The sequence below is a fragment of the Oncorhynchus clarkii genome, chromosome 7 (genome assembly GCF_045791955.1).
Source record: "Oncorhynchus clarkii lewisi isolate Uvic-CL-2024 chromosome 7, UVic_Ocla_1.0, whole genome shotgun sequence".
In the NCBI taxonomy this organism is placed as follows: Eukaryota; Metazoa; Chordata; class Actinopteri; order Salmoniformes; family Salmonidae; genus Oncorhynchus; species Oncorhynchus clarkii.
Window position 1 is genome coordinate 1,867,854 of NC_092153.1, and position 16,392 is coordinate 1,884,245.

The window sequence follows — 16,392 nt, forward strand, 5'->3', positions numbered from 1 at the left end:
GTGGGAAAATGACTTAAGCGCTTTCAAGTTGGATGGGGAACATTAGTCAACAGCAATTTCAAAGGCCACAGATTCTCAATTGGATTCAGGTCTCGCCTTTCTTCAGCAATGGCTTATTTCTCTCGCCGGGCTTCCATAAAGCCCAGCTTTGTGGAATGTACAGGTGGTAGTTGTCCCATGGACGGTTTCCCCCCCGTCTCAGCTGTGGATCTCTCCAGCTCTTTCACAGTTACCATTGGCCTCTTGGTTGCTTCTCGGTCTAATACCTTCCTTACCCGGGTCACTGAGTTTTGGTGGACGGCCTTCTTTAGTCAGAAGTAGCCCTTGTGCCATATTCTTTCCATTTTTTTACAAATATTTTTTATAATGGATTTAACAGTGAGTTCTTGACCTACTGATGGCGTGGCTGCTATGACAACGGGCTGTTCAGACTGTACTCAGGCCTGTACTGACGTGTGGCTGTAGCTGTAGGGTTCCCTATAAAGTGCATAGGGCCCAGGTCAAACGTTGTGCATTGAGTTCAACACAGTGATCATTTTCAGATACTTTCTGTTTTCCTTCTCCTATCCAGATTCAACCTTGAAGCATAATTAATCTACCCAGTATATGATAGACATCCTCAATGAATCCTGAGCATGAATTCATTAGTTGTAATTACAGATTTCATATGGGGAGAGGCCACAGAACAGTGGATGAGGAGGAGGAGTAGGAAGGCTCCACAGAACAGGGGATGAGGAGGAGGAGTAGGAAGGTTCCACAGAACAGGGGATGAAGAGTAGGAAGGCTCCACAGAACAGGGGATGAGGAGGAGGAGTAGGAAGGTTCCACAGAACAGGGGATGAGGAGGAGGAGTAGGAAGGCTCCACAGAACAGGGGATGAGGAGGAGGAGTAGGAAGGCTCCACAGAACAGGTGATGAGGAGGAGGAGTAGGAAGGCTCCACAGAACAGGGGATGAGGAGGAGGAGTAGGAAGGTTCCACAGAACAGGGGATGAGGAGGAGGAGTAGGAAGGCTCCACAGAACAGGGGATGAGGAGGAGGAGTAGGAAGGTTCCACAGAACAGGGGATGAGGAGGAGGAGTAGGAAGGCTCCACAGAACAGGGGATGAGGAGGAGGAGTAAGAAGGTTCCACAGAACAGGGGATGAGGAGGAGGAGTAGGAAGGCTCCACAGAACAGGGGATGAGGAGGAGGAGTAGGAAGGCTCCACAGAACAGGGGATGAGGAGGAGGAGTAGGAAGGCTCCACAGAACAGGGGATGAGGAGGAGGAGTAGGAAGGCTCCACAGAACAGGGGATGAAGAGTAGGAAGGCTCCACAGAACAGGGGGCCCGGAGGTGGAGGGCTCAACAGAACAGGGGACGAGGAGGAGGAGTAGGAAGGCTCCACAGAACAGAGGGCCCGGAGGTGGAGGGCTCCACAGAACAGGGGACGAGGAGGAGGAGTAGGAAGGCTCCACAGAACAGAGGGCCCGGAGGTGGAGGGCTCCACAGAACAGGGGACGAGGAGGAGGAGTAGGAAGGCTCCACAGAACAGAGGGCCCGGAGGTGGAGGGCTCCACAGAACAGGGGACGAGGAGGAGGAGTAGGAAGGCTCCACAGAACAGAGGGCCCGGAGGTGGAGGGCTCCACAGAACAGGGGATGAAGAGTAGGAAGGCTCCACAGAACAGAGGGCCCGGAGGTGGAGGGCTCAACAGAACAGGGGATGAAGAGTAGGAAGGCTCCACAGAACAGAGGGCCCGGAGGTGGAGGGCTCCACAGAACAGGGGATGAAGAGTAGGAAGGCTCCACAGAACAGAGGGCCCGGAGGTGGAGGGCTCCACAGAACAGGGGATGAAGAGTAGGAAGGCTCCACAGAACAGAGGGCCCGGAGGTGGAGGGCTCAACAGAACAGGGGACGAGGAGGAGGAGGAGTAGGAAGGCTCCACAGAACAGAGGGCCCGGAGGTGGAGGGCTCAACAGAACAGGGGACGAGGAGGAGGAGGAGTAGGAAGGCTCCACAGAACAGAGGGCCCGGAGGTGGAGGGCTCAACAGAACAGGGGACGAGGAGGAGGAGTAGGAAGGCTCCACAGAACAGAGGGCCCGGAGGTGGAGGGCTCAACAGAACAGGGGACGAGGAGGAGGAGTAGGAAGGCTCCACAGAACAGAGGGCCCGGAGGTGGAGGGCTCAACAGAACAGGGGACGAGGAGGAGGAGTAGGAAGGCTCCACAGAACAGGGGATGAGGAGGAGGAGTAGGAAGGCTCCACAGAACAGGGGGCCCGGAGGTGGAGGGCTCAACAGAACAGGGGACGAGGAGGAGGAGTAGGAAGGCTCCACAGAACAGGGGATGAGGAGGAGGAGTAGGAAGGCTCCACAGAACAGGGGGCCCGGAGGTGGAGGGCTCAACAGAACAGGGGACGAGGAGGAGGAGTAGGAAGGCTCCACAGAACAGGGGATGAGGAGGAGGAGTAGGAAGGCTCCACAGAACAGGGGGCCCGGAGGTGGAGGGCTCAACAGAACAGGGGACGAGGAGGAGGAGTAGGAAGGCTCCACAGAACAGGGGATGAGGAGGAGGAGTAGGAAGGCTCCACAGAACAGGGGGCCCGGAGGTGGAGCGCTCAACAGAACAGGGGACGAGGAGGAGGAGTAGGAAGGCTCCACAGAACAGGGGACGAGGAGGAGGAGGTGGAAGGCTCCACAGAACAGGGGGCCCGGAGGTGGAGGGCTCAACAGAACAGGGGACGAGGAGGAGGAGTAGGAAGGCTCCACAGAACAGGGGACGAGGAGGAGGAGGTGGAAGGCTCCACAGAACAGGGGGCCCGGAGGTGGAGGGCTCAACAGAACAGGGGACGAGGAGGAGGAGTAGGAAGGCTCCACAGAACAGGGGACGAGGAGGAGGAGGTGGAAGGCTCCACAGAACAGGGGGCCCGGAGGTGGAGGGCTCAACAGAACAGGGGACGAGGAGGAGGAGTAGGAAGGCTCCACAGAACAGGGGACGAGGAGGAGGAGGTGGAAGGCTCCACAGAACAGGGGACGAGGAGGAGGAGGTGGAAGGCTCCACAGAACAGGGGACGAGGAGGAGGAGGTGGAAGGCTCCACAGAACAGGGGATGAAGAGTAGGAAGGCTCCACAGAACAGGGGGCCCGGAGGTGGAGGGCTCAACAGAACAGGGGACGAGGAGGAGGAGTAGGAAGGCTCCACAGAACAGGGGACGAGGAGGAGGAGGTGGAAGGCTCCACAGAACAGGGGACGAGGAGGAGGAGGTGGAAGGCTCCACAGAACAGGGGACGAGGAGGAGGAGGTGGAAGGCTCCACAGAACAGGGGACGAGGAGGAGGAGGTGGAAGGCTCCACAGAACAGGGGACGAGGAGGAGGAGTAGGAAGGCTCCACAGAACAGGGGACGAGGAGGAGGAGGTGGAAGGCTCCACAGAACAGGGGACGAGGAGGAGGAGGTGGAAGGCTCCACAGAACAGGGGACGAGGAGGAGGAGTAGGAAGGCTCCACAGAACAGGGGACGAGGAGGAGGAGGTGGAAGGCTCCACAGAACAGGGGACGAGGAGGAGGAGTAGGAAGGCTCCACAGAACAGGGGACGAGGAGGAGGAGTAGGAAGGCTCCACAGAACAGGGGATGAGGAGGAGGAGTAGGAAGGCTCCACAGAACAGGGGACGAGGAGGAGGAGTAGGAAGGCTCCACAGAACAGGGGATGAGGAGGAGGAGTAGGAAGGCTCCACAGAACAGGGGACGAGGAGGAGGAGGTGGAAGGCTCCACAGAACAGGGGACGAGGAGGAGGAGTAGGAAGGCTCCACAGAACAGGGGACGAGGAGGAGGAGGTGGAAGGCTCCACAGAACAGGGGACGAGGAGGAGGAGTAGGAAGGCTCCACAGAACAGGGGACGAGGAGGAGGAGTAGGAAGGCTCCACAGAACAGGGGATGAGGAGGAGGAGTAGGAAGGCTCCACAGAACAGGGGATGAGGAGGAGGAGTAGGAAGGCTCCACAGAACAGGGGATGAGGAGGAGGAGTAGGAAGGCTCCACAGAACAGGGGATGAGGAGGAGGAGTAGGAAGGCTCCACAGAACAGGGGATGAGGAGGAGGAGTAGGAAGGCTCCACAGAACAGGGGATGAGGAGGAGGAGTAGGAAGGCTCCACAGAACAGGGGATGAGGAGGAGGAGTAGGAAGGCTCCACAGAACAGGGGATGAGGAGGAGGAGTAGGAAGGCTCCACAGAACAGGGGATGAGGAGGAGGAGTAGGAAGGCTCCACAGAACAGGGGATGAGGAGGAGGAGTAGGAAGGCTCCACAGAACAGGGGATGAGGAGGAGGAGTAGGAAGGCTCCACAGAACAGGGGATGAGGAGGAGGAGTAGGAAGGCTCCACAGAACAGGGTCAATAAAATGTATCCTGTCTCTCTCTCTCTCTCTGTCTCTCTCTATCTCTCTCTCTGTCTCTCTCTCTCTATGTCTCTCTCTCTCTCTCTCTCTCTCTCTCTATATGTCTCTCTCTCTCTATGTCTCTCTCTCTCTCTCCCTCCCTTTCTCCCTCTCTCTCTCTCTCTCTCTATCTCTCTCTGTCTCTCTCTCTCTATGTCTCTCTCTCTCTATGTCTCTCTCTCTCTCTCTCTCTCTCTCTCTCTCTCTCTCTCTCTCTATGTCTCTCTCTCTCTCTCCCTCTCTCTCCCTCCCTTTCTCCCTCTCTCTCTCCCTTTCTCCCTCTCTCTCCCTCCCTTTCTCCCTCTCTCTCGTAACAACCATGTAAATTCAAGTAGTTGAACAATCAGGTGCTCTCTCTCTCTCAGTAAAGTAGAGGAGTAATCTGCCGGAGGCTGAGCATTTCAAATGATCTTAACCAGACACTTAATTAAATTCCTACAGCTTTATGAACAAAATAAGTGGTGTGTTTAATTCAAATAATCAGCGCAAAGTACGAAGTCTATCAGACTATAGGCACTGGTCAAAACAAGTAGTGAAGTCAGAGCTTGATTACAACCAAAAAGTGTTTGTTTGACTCCCTCAGTTATATCTTGATCAACAAAAAAAGAAACGTCCGTTTTTCAGGACCCTTGTTTTTCAAAGATAATACCCTTATTGGCCTTCTTGCAACACCTGGGTTAAGAAAAGATTTACTAAATAAACTAATGCAACATATTGAATGCCAACCACCATTAAACCCACCGAAGAAGAAGAAGTAGTCCTGTTGCGTTTTGATAGTCGGGGAACAGGAAGTTCCGGGCAGGCTTCGGCCACAATTGTTCTCTGAAGGCGATAGCGGTTGTGTCCGTTTCAGAAGTATTAACTAAAGGTATGCATTAGCACGTTTAAACTTTCTAATATCGAAAGAACATGTCGTAACATGTTAGGTAGCAAATCCGTCAATATGTTATCGCGTTTGTTAAAGGTTTTATGACGTTTTAGTTTTGTGCTGAACCGAGTGAGTGAAGAACGTGATTAAATATAATTTTAGAAGTCACATTTAGCTAGCTAAGTTTAGACTTTGGGTTTGTCAGAGTGAATGAATGTACATTATTTCGTCAATCTAATTTCATAAAGAATCAATTGATTTGAGATTTGTGAGTTCGTTTGACATGTTTATTATTCTGATTATTTCCATATGTTTATGAGCTGGTAAAATGGCGGCGCCTCTCGGTCTGAGTCAATAGACTTGCAGGCTGTGCGGCTGCACCAGAGAGACAGTTTCAGGGTTGTTTTACTGTTTACAAGCAGAATGTCACGTTCGTCTGATTTCTACATGTCACTGTAACAATATTCAGACACATTCAGTTTCCATATTTATTTATAATTGTTACTATGGTGTGAATGGGAAATACAATATGTTTTTGTGAGTGAAAGTGGAAAATATGACATAGTTCTGCCTCAAACTGCAACCTTGTATTAATTGTTTACTTAGTAATTTGTGAATTTAGGAAGACTACTATAGATTAACTGCACTTGGGTAGTGAACATTATTTTTTAATACGGATATCTGAAAGGAAAATGGATGTCCGTCTGGTGAGCAAAATATATTTGACATAAACCCTCCCTGAACGCTGAATAAAAATTTAAAAAAATATCCCCCATAGCCAAAATAATGATTAAAACATGATTGATAGTAGAGAACATGTCTACCGTTTACCAACACTTCTTGGACAGACCAGAGCCTTTAGATATGAACTTTATTAACTGTTCTTCGTCCTGTAAGCGTTGCATGGCAACGCAGGAATTCTGATAGCGTTCAGGGCTGCGGGACAGAAGGTCGTGGGTTCGCAAACCACCGTGAACAAGAGTAGGGGTTGACATCTATTTTATGGTGAAAGCATTGCATGAATCTATCATTGTATTTGCAGGTCTGAGAAAAACAATGCCTTTTATAAACATTTCATGCAAGTCTACGTTATTTTACTTATTAGTAGAATCTTTTTTATTACCACACGGGTTAAGAATGGACAGAGAGAGAGAGAGAGAGAGGCCTGTGTGTTCATCTTATCATATTTCTCCGATGCCAAATCAATGTGTCTCGTTTGCAACTAAACTCCCTGTTTACAAATAATCAAATGTGAGACCATCTGATCATGGTGCTTTAAATAGTTCAACATTTCCACTCCAGACAGAGTAAAAGACAAGCTACCTTTCCACTCCAGACAGAATAAAAGACAATTCATGTTTGATCCCAAAATGTGTCCGGAAGCTTCTTAGGGAGGGTTTGACACAATTTCTGAACCCACGGAGGCAGAGGTCAAATCAAGCTCCTAACGCATCGCCGTGTGCCTCTTCAAGTTTTGTAACAGTGTGAAGGGCTCCGTATAGGAGCTTGATAGGAGCTTGATTTGACCTCTGCCTCCGTGGGTTCAGAAATTGTGTCAAACCCTCCCTAAGAAGCTTCCGGACACATTTTGGGATCAAACATGAATTGTCTTTTATTCTGTCTGCATTGACATGATTGGTGGGCGGGAGGTCCAGTATAAACACAAACTCACTTCCTTGACAACAGCTCTGCTCCGGTAAGCGCTAGAAGTATAAAAGCCCGGATGTCTGCTGAGGATGCATCTGCATTAAGATATCGGATTGACCATCCAGTCTTTTAGCAGAGAAATGTAAATCTCTAACTGCTGGCTACTCTCATTCTGTGTCTTTATCCCAACAAGCATTTCCCTAAAAGCTGTCTGGGTTTAAACATCTTCTATTGTACAGACCAGTAAATAGCTTAATAAATTGATAGTGACAGAATTAGATTAGTATATTTCTTTTCGTTTAGTCTCGTAGGATATAGAAGGTTATATCTCAGCCTCTGAACGTCAAAGAAATGAAACCGTGATTTGCATCTGAGTCACTTCTTTCCTGGTTATCTTTCCTGTTTCTAGCGTAAAGCAGCGCTGACCAAAAACACTGTTATAGATCTCTTTATATAATCGGATCAGTTTTATTTTCTTCATGTTAATCGAACAAGTGGTAGGCCTGTGCTTTTTTGACATCTTCTTCACTAAAAGAGGCCTATGGCATAACCCCTCAAGTGGAGTCTGGGTTTTAACTCAACAGCCCTTCACTGACATGGAGGTAGGCTATTTAAAAAGTCCCGGGTGGGTTGAGGAATAGGCTAGTCCGCGTGCAAGATGGTGGTTTATGTTTTTGGGGAACTTGGTCTAATCAACAACAACAAAATGTGAAGAAACCTTTCACTCTCTTCCTCAACTGCCACCATTGACCGACACATCACAGCCATTGGTTAGGTAGCATTTAAAAAAAAACGTTTTGAATCAACAAGCAGAGCAAGTCGGGGCTCAGGGTTGGGAATAACCTTTTGTGGTGTGTAATGCAGCCTAGTTGTATTTACACTATCTCAGCAACTGTCTTAGAAATACAGTATAACTTTGCTCTGTGCTTCCTCCCAGCATGCACTTGGTATTCTATAGGCTATGGATCATTTGATTGACATCACACTAAATAGCCCATAGTCCCACTTGATATTGTGCAGCAGAGAATCAGAGATGAGGGGAGGCATCAGCCACACATTGATTTATTTAATCGATAAGGTCAGAGGGGGTTTGTTATATGTCCAATATACCACGGATAAGGGCTGTTGTGGAGGGCCTGGATACAGCCCTTAACCCTGATATATTGGACATATTCCACAAACCCTTGAGGTGCCTTATTGCTATTATAACGTACGTAACGTAATTAGAAGAGTAAACGGGAATGTTTTGTCATCCCCCTGGTATATGGTGTGATATATCACGGCTGTCAGCCAATCAGCGTTCAGGGTTCCAACCACCTAGTTTATAAAGCCTAATAAGCAACTCATTCTTAAACACTGAGCAATATTGAAATTTCACCAATTACAAATGACAGGACCCTCTTCTGGACGAGATTAAAACAATACTAAACCCTCTCCTTGACTGAAATGGAAACAGCATAACCCTCCCTCATTTTCCTCCAGGTAACCATTCTGTACATTTAGATCCATCTCTTACTTTGTGTTATTTAAAGGGTGAACTTTCTGTCTAATGTTTTGAATGAATGTTTTGTTTTGAAATGAGAGAATTGAACAACAAAAAAAGATAATACATTTTTTGAGGACAAAGAAAGCACCAGAACTGTCAAGATTGTTTTCCGCTTGTCTTTATTACTACAGACCAACTCAGATTAAGTCTGAGGGCGGTAACATCAACAGTGAGGACAAACCCAGCCTGCCTCTCTCCTTCCACACTGAGTAGAAACCTACAGTCACTGGGTCCTGATTGTGACAGTGTCCAGTTTGTTCAGTTTGCTCTGCAGGATCCAGAGATGGCATCAGTGAAGCTGGAAGACTGCAGTCAAACACTGGAGCTGAAGGTCAACATTAAAGATGAAGAAGAAGAGGAGGAGAAGATTAGGACAACTGTTAGTCATGGTAAGAGCAGGTTCTATCCATAAGTTATCTTCATAAATTAGACCTCCTTAAGTTATGACCAGCTTATTGATAGGTTGAATTCTGTAATTCTGACATCACATCCCTGAACAACTGGTCTATCTGGAGTGTTCAGAGTGTAGACTAAAGAAGTGAAGTAGACAAACTGCCAGTGTTTTAAAGTCCTATGAAGTGAGTCTGTGTAGTTACTAACCCTTGTGATAGTGAGTGGAGGATGATATGAAATGAGTCTGTGTAGTTACTAACCCTTGCGATAGTGAGTGGAGGATTATATGAAATGAGTCTGTGTAGTTACTAACCCTTGTGATAGTGAGTGGAGGATGATATGAAATGAGTCTGTGTCGTTACTAACCCTTGCGATAGTGAGTGGAGGATGATATGTAATGAGTCTGTGTAGTTACTAACCCTTGTGATAGTGAGTGGAGGATGATATGAAATGAGTCTGTGTCGTTACTAACCCTTGCGATAGTGAGTGGAGGATGATATGTAATGAGTCTGTGTAGTTACTAACCCTTGTGATAGTGAGTGGAGGATGATATGAAATGAGTCTGTGTAGTTACTAACCCTTGTGATAGTGAGTGGAGGATGATATGAAATGAGTCTGTGTAGTTACTAACCCTTGTGATAGTGAGTAGAGGATGATATGAAATTAGTCTGTGTAGTTACTAACCCTTGTGATAGTGAGTGGAGGATGATATGAAATGAGTCTGTGTAGTTACTAACCCTTGTGATAGTGAGTGGACGATGATTATGGATAATTATTTTCACTCCTTTTTGCCTTAGACTGTTGTCAGGGTTGGTGTCAATTCCAGATATTTGGGGAAATACACTGAAATTCCAATTCTCTTCAATGCCTTTAAATTAACAAAATGTGGAATTGGAATTTGGTTTACTTTCTGAATTGACTGTTATTTAAAGGAATTGACCCCAACCCAGACTGTTACCCACTTTTAGAATAGTTGTATTCCCCTGTATTGTACAGGCTACTGATATGAATACATATGTCACCCGGTACAGACAGAAGAGGACCGGCCACCCCTCAGAGTCTGGTTCCTCTCTGTTTCTTCCTAGGTTCCTGCTTGCTGGGGAGTTTTTCGTGGCCACTGTGCTTCTACATCTGCATTGCTTGCTCTTTGGGGATTGAGGCTGGGTTTCTGTTCAGCACTTATACATGCCACATGTATTTTATGATACACTTTGTACATCAGCAGTTGTCACACAGTTCTTTACAGAAACCTAAAACCCCAAAGAGCAGGCAATGTAAATGTAGCTCCATAAAATGAGGGGTCTCATTAGCCGGCTGGCTAAAACCGGCACTTTTACTGAAACGTTGATTAATGTGCACTGTCCCTGTAAAAATAAAAATAAACTCAAACTCAAAATAAGTACAGTACCAGTCGAACGTTTGGACACACCGTTACGGTTCGTTCCTTACTTCCTTCCTTGTCAATCATTGGTTCGTTGGTGAAATTAGCATTATGACAATCTTATCTTTAATTAAATCATTCAAAAACCTTTTATTAATGCAATTTGCAGACAGACGTTGACAAACCAGGAACATGGCACGCATGTTTCAGAGTAAGTTCTGCGTCTAACGAAAGGCCTCCAGTTGTTTTATTACACCCTGAGTCGCGCCTTGATGATGTCACTGCCGACATCATCATCCTCTACTCCTGGGACCAAAACCAGGCCTACAGAGCTGTATAAACAGGTCCTTTATTAACTGTCAGCTAAACACTTAGCAGTAAATGTCCCCTCGTCCCCAAAGTGGATTTATAGTGGAATGTTTACCTAGTCTCATCTCCTTCACTCCCCTGCAGAGTTCTGTCTAAGTCACACATTTCTAAGAGGGGCCTCTTTATAATGAGGCAGAAAGAGAGAGAGAGAGAGAGAACTAAAATATAACTGTAGAACAATACTAAACCTCGACAATGAATAGATATTGTTAATCCGTAGTATAAAACCTTATAAATGTAAGGAGGGAGGGGCCTTTTAACCCCTCCCCTTCTATTAATATAACATACGCATAATCAATTATTCTAATACATCAAATATTTGTACAGCCCCAAATCATGACCCCCTAGGTGAATCCTGACAACACCTACTCATTCAAGTGTTTTTCTTTATTTCTGCTATTTTCTACATTGTAGAATAACAGTGAAGACATCAAGACTATGAAATAACACGTATGGAATCATGTAGTAACCAAAATAGTGTTAAACAAAATCAAAATATATATTGTATTCTAAGTAGCCACCCTTTGCCTTGATGACAACTTTGCACAGTAAATAGTTAAAGAAAACCAGTTGAATGAGTTGGTGTGTCCACACTTTGGACTGGTACTGTGTATCACACCAACTGACTGGTTCTTCTGATGTCGTTCACACAGGAGACCACGTTGAGACATTCTCTACATCCAGAGAGCAACAGCCGGAAGATCACAGAGCTAAGAGGTCTCACCACTGTCCACATTGTGAGGAGATGTTCCCAGGTTTATCAAAGCTAAAAATACACTTAAAAATCCACACGGGAGAGAATCTGTATTCCTGTACTGACTCTGGGGAGAGATTCACAACATCAAAGGCTCTGACATTTCATCAGAGAGTGCACACAGAAGAGAAACCGTACTCCTGCTCGTACTGTGGGAAGAGTTTCTCTCAACAGACCAACCTAAAAAAACACCAACGTTTACACACAGGAGAGAAGCCATACTCCTGCTGTGACTGTGGAAAATGCTTCACAACCTCATCGGAGCTAACAGTTCATATGAGAACACACACTGGAGAGAAGCCTTACATCTGCTCTGACTGTGGAAAGAGTTTCTCCCACCAGGGTAGCTTAAAAGCACACCAACGTATACATACAGGAGAGAAGCCATACTCCTGCTCTGACTGTGGAAAGAACTTCTCCCGATTGGGTACCCTAAAATTGCATAAACGTATACATACAGGAATTAAGCCTTACTACTGCTCTGACTGTAGGAAGAGTTTCTCCCACCAGGGTAGCTTAAAAGCACACCAACGTATACATACAGGAGAGAAGCCATACTCATGTTCTGACTGTGAGAAGAGTTTCTCCCGATTGGGTACCTTAAAATCGCATGAACGTATACATACAGGAAAGAAGCCTTACCACTGCTCTGACTGTGGGAAGAGTTTCTCCCAACGGAACTATTTAAAATCACATGAACGTCTTCACATAGAAAAGAAGGCATACTCCTGTTCTGACTGTAGAAAATGCTTCACAACATCATATGATCTAAAAGTTCACCAGAGAACACACACTGGAGAAAAGCCTTATGTCTGCTCTGACTGTGGGAAGAGTTTCTATCAACAGAGCAGCTTCAAGAAACACCAACGTCTACACACAGGAGAGAAGCCTTACTCCTGCTCTGACTGTGGAAAATGCTTCACAACATCATCTGATCTAAAAGTTCACCAGAGAACACACACTGGAGAAAAGCCTTACATCTGCTCTGACTGTGGGAAGAGTTTCTCTCAACAGAGCAGCTTCAAGAAACACCAACGTCTACACACAGGAGAGAAGCCTTACTCCTGCTGTGACTGTGGAAAATGCTTCACAACATCATTTGATCTAAAAATTCATCTGAGAACACACACTGGAGAAAAGCCTTATGTCTGTTCTGACTGTGGGAAGAGGTTCTCTCAACAGAACCATTTAAACACACATGAACGTATACACACAGGAGAGAAGCCTTACTACTGCTCTGTCTGTGGGAAGAGTTTCTCTCAACAGAGCAACTTAAAAACACACCGACGTATACATAAAGGAGAGAAGACTCATCAGTTCTCTCAGACCAGCTAAGATTAAAATTAGGTGATGGAGTGATTTTAATTTCATTGCTTTGCTTGGACTGAAATAGGTGATTTTAATCTCATTGCTTGACTTGGACTGAAATAGGTGATTTTAATCTCATTGCTTGACTTGGACTGAAATAGGTGCCGGAACTCATTTTAGAGGAAACCCTTTTGGACAATCAGAACCTTACAAACGTGCCGCATGGAAAGGCTGCACACCCTTCCTAAGAAGGTCTGGTTCCGACAGATAACCAACGAACGAAGGCATTCACACGTAAATACATTCATGATTTCTTCTCGTCTGCAAAGTATATGATTACTGTGAGAATAGTTTCTAAAATGTAGCAATGATAAGGGTCGTTTTTCTCTCTCTCCTTTTGTAAAAAAATAAAATAAATACACTATATTGTGTCAGTCCGCTAGGGACCTTTTCTCATGTATTAAGTGTGTGTGTTTATCCTGTGTTATCATTTAGTTAGCTAGTAAATAAATATTTAAATCAATTTGTGTAGTACTGAATCATAAGTAAGGCTGGGGTTTTTGCAGATGCAGGAGGTTACGACGGTTCAGAATGATGATATGAGACGAGGTTATGATTAATACGTTGACTGTTTTATGGATGTGATAGGTAAATACCTTTTTTAGAGTTTAATTCGGGAGATGCTCTCATGGTGCCCCAAAAATTCCTAATGAGTTAATTGTTACATGATTAATTTAATCGGGTAACAAACAGAGTTAGCTGATTTAGATACATAACAGTCATCAGATTAATGAAAGTAAAGTCACGACAATTGTGTGTGGATTTTTCCTCAGTCTGGGTGCAATCCGGCTACCGAAAGCGCACACAGTGAGCGACGTCATCAGCACTCCCACAAGTCTCCAGAAAACTTGTTTTGTGACCGAGAAGCTCCTTTTTCAGTATAACGTTGGAGGAAATACGTTCCTAGTATGTGAGGAATTTGTTTGCTGGCCTCATGAATACTAGTCAATTAGCTAATATTTAGGGGGAAAAAAATGTTTTTTGTTTGGCTAGTTATGCTAACCCGTTTGCAATCTCTTTTAGCATTGCTTGCTAGCTACAGAGGCTAGTTAACTACAGTAGTTAGCAACTGCCATCAGTTGTGTTATTGTCACATGTTGCCTTTTCCACCGTTTTTAGAATGCATACTGGCGTTTGTGCGGGAAATCGAATATTTACATAAAGGTTAAATAAAAAATGGGAAATCCTGTACATTAGATGTCTGAATACATTTAAAAAAATAAATAAAAATTCTCTTGCATTTTTTAGCAGCCGGTACAAAGTTTAGTGGTGGACAGATGGGTCGCTCTCCTGTTGCCTAGCCAGCTTTCAGGTGCCTGTAAAAATATTTTGATAGACAGCTATCTCCCGCTCTCCATTGCCCCAGAACATGTCGAGACTTGACAGTTCAAGCAGCTTTTAGTAGTCCCTATGGGACTCCCAATCACAGCCGGATGTGATGCAGCATGGATTCGAACCAGGTACTGCAGTGACACCTCTTGCACTGAGATGCAGTGTCTTAGACCGCTGCACCACTCGGGATTTGATGGAAGTCATTTAATTAAACTGTTGTAGCGGATGTTGATTTTAGTAACCCATTATCGACTGACAGGTTCAGGTTGTCTCACTACACTGAACAAAAATATAAAACGCCACATGTAAAGTGTTGGTCCCATGTTTCATGAGCTGAAATAAAAAATCCCAGAAATGTTCTAAATACACAAAAAGCTTATTTCTCTCAAATGTTGTGGGCAAATGTGTTTACGTCCCTGTTAATGAGCGTTTCTCCTTTGCCATGATAATCCATCCACAGATGTGGCATATCAAGAAGCTGATTAAACCGAATGATCATTACACTGGTGCACCTTGTGCATTGTACAATAAAAGGCCACTTTATTAAAATGTGCAGTTTTGTCACAACACAATGCCACATATGTCTCAAGGTTTGCGGGAACGTGCAGTTGACATGCTGACTGCAAGAATATCCACCAGAGCTACCATCAGCTGCCTCCAATGTATTTTTTGGGGGGTGGGGGACAGTTTGTCCAACCAGCCTCACAACTGCAAACCATGTGTAACCACACCAGCCCATGACCTCCACATCCGGCTTCTTCACCTGCGAGATCGTCGGGGTGCTGACGAGTATTTCTGTCTGTAATAAAGCCTTTTTGTGGGGGAAAACTCATTCTGATTGGCTGGGCCTGGCTCCCAAGTGGGTGGGCCTATGCCCTCCAAGGCCATGGCTGCATCCCTGCCCAGTGAAATCCCCAGGTTGGGGCTTAAATTGACTGATTTCCTTGTATGAACTGTAACTCAGTAAAGTCTTAGAAGTTGTTGCGTGGTGCATTTTATATTGTACTTCAGATATATTCAGTTGAAGTCGGAGTTTACATCCACCTTAGCAAATACACTTAAACTCTGTTTTTCACAATTCATGACATTTAATCCTGGTAAAAATTCCCTGTTTTAGGTCAGTTAGGATAACCACTTTATTTTAAGAATGTGAAATGTCAGAATAATAATAGAGAATGATTTATTTCAGGTTGTATTTCTTTCATCACATTCCCAGTGGGTCAGTTTACATACACTCAATTAGTATTTGGTAGCATTGCCTTTAAACTGTTTAACTTGGGTCAAACGTTTTGGGTAGCCAAAGCTTCCCACAAATAAGTTGAGTGAATTTTGGCCCATTCCTCCCAACAGAGCTGGTGTAACTGAGTCAGGTTTGTAGGCCTCCTTGCTCACACGCTTTTTCAGTTCTGCCCACACATTTTCTATAGGATTGAGGCTTTGTGATGACCTTGACTTTGTTGTCCTTAAGCCATTTTGCCACTACTGGAAGTATGCTTGGGGTCATTGTCTATTTGGAAGACCCATTTGCGACCAAGCTTTAACTTCCTGACTGATGTCTTGAGTTGTTGCTTCAATATCTCCACATCATTTTCTATTCTCATGATGCCATCTATTTTGTGAAGTGCACCAGTCCCTCCTGCAGCAAAGCCCCCCCACAACATGATGCTGCCACCCCCACAACATGATGCTGCCACCCCCACAACATGATGCTGCCACCCCCACAATATGATGCTGCCACCCCAGTGCTTTACGGTTGGGATGGTGTTCTTCGGCTTGCAGACCTCCCCCTTTTCCCTCCAAACATAACGATGGTCATTATGGCCAAACAGTTCTATTTTTGTTTCATCAGACCAGAGGACATTTCTCCAAAAAGTACGATCTTTGTCCCCATGTGCAGTTTCAAACCTAGTCTGGCTTTTTTATGGCGGTTTTGGAGCAATGGCTTCTTCCTTGCTGAGCGGCCTTTCAGGTTATGTCGATATAGAACTTATTTGACTGTGGATATACAGTGAGGCAAAAAAGTATTTAGTCAGCCACCAATTGTGCAAGTTCTCCCACTTAAAAAGATGAGAGGCCTGTAATTTTCATCATAGGTACACTTCAACTATGACAGACAAAATGAGAAAAATAAATCCAGAAAAATCACATTGTAGGATTTTTAATGAATTTATTTGCAAATTATGGTGGAAAATAAGTATTTGGTCAATAACAAAAGTTTCTCAATACTTTGTTATATACCCTTTGTTGGCAAAGACAGAGGCCAAACGTTTTCTGTAAGTCTTCACAAGGTTTTCACACACTGTTGCTGGTATATGTCGATATA

At 45.3% G+C, this 16,392-nt stretch overlaps 1 protein-coding gene across 1 annotated transcript; it reads left to right on the top strand.

Annotated features, from left to right (window-relative positions):
* Positions 1-5,217: 5,217 nt before the first annotated feature.
* LOC139412712 (zinc finger protein 658B-like) lies at positions 5,218-13,216 on the top strand. Its single transcript, XM_071159376.1, has 3 exons — positions 5,218-5,279; positions 8,604-8,861; positions 11,269-13,216. The coding sequence occupies exons 2-3, from the start codon at positions 8,756-8,758 to the stop codon at positions 12,702-12,704; spliced, it is 1,542 nt and encodes a 513-aa protein (XP_071015477.1). The 5' UTR covers positions 5,218-5,279; positions 8,604-8,755; the 3' UTR covers positions 12,705-13,216.
* Positions 13,217-16,392: the final 3,176 nt, after the last annotated feature.

Coding starts and splice junctions, on each gene's coding strand:
- LOC139412712 (XM_071159376.1), top strand. CDS start 8,756: ATGGCATCAGTGAAGCTGGAAGACTGCAGTCAAACACTGGAGCTGAAG. Junction 8,862..11,268: donor TAGGACAACTGTTAGTCATG/GTAAGAGCAGGT, acceptor TCGTTCACACAG/GAGACCACGTTGAGACATTC.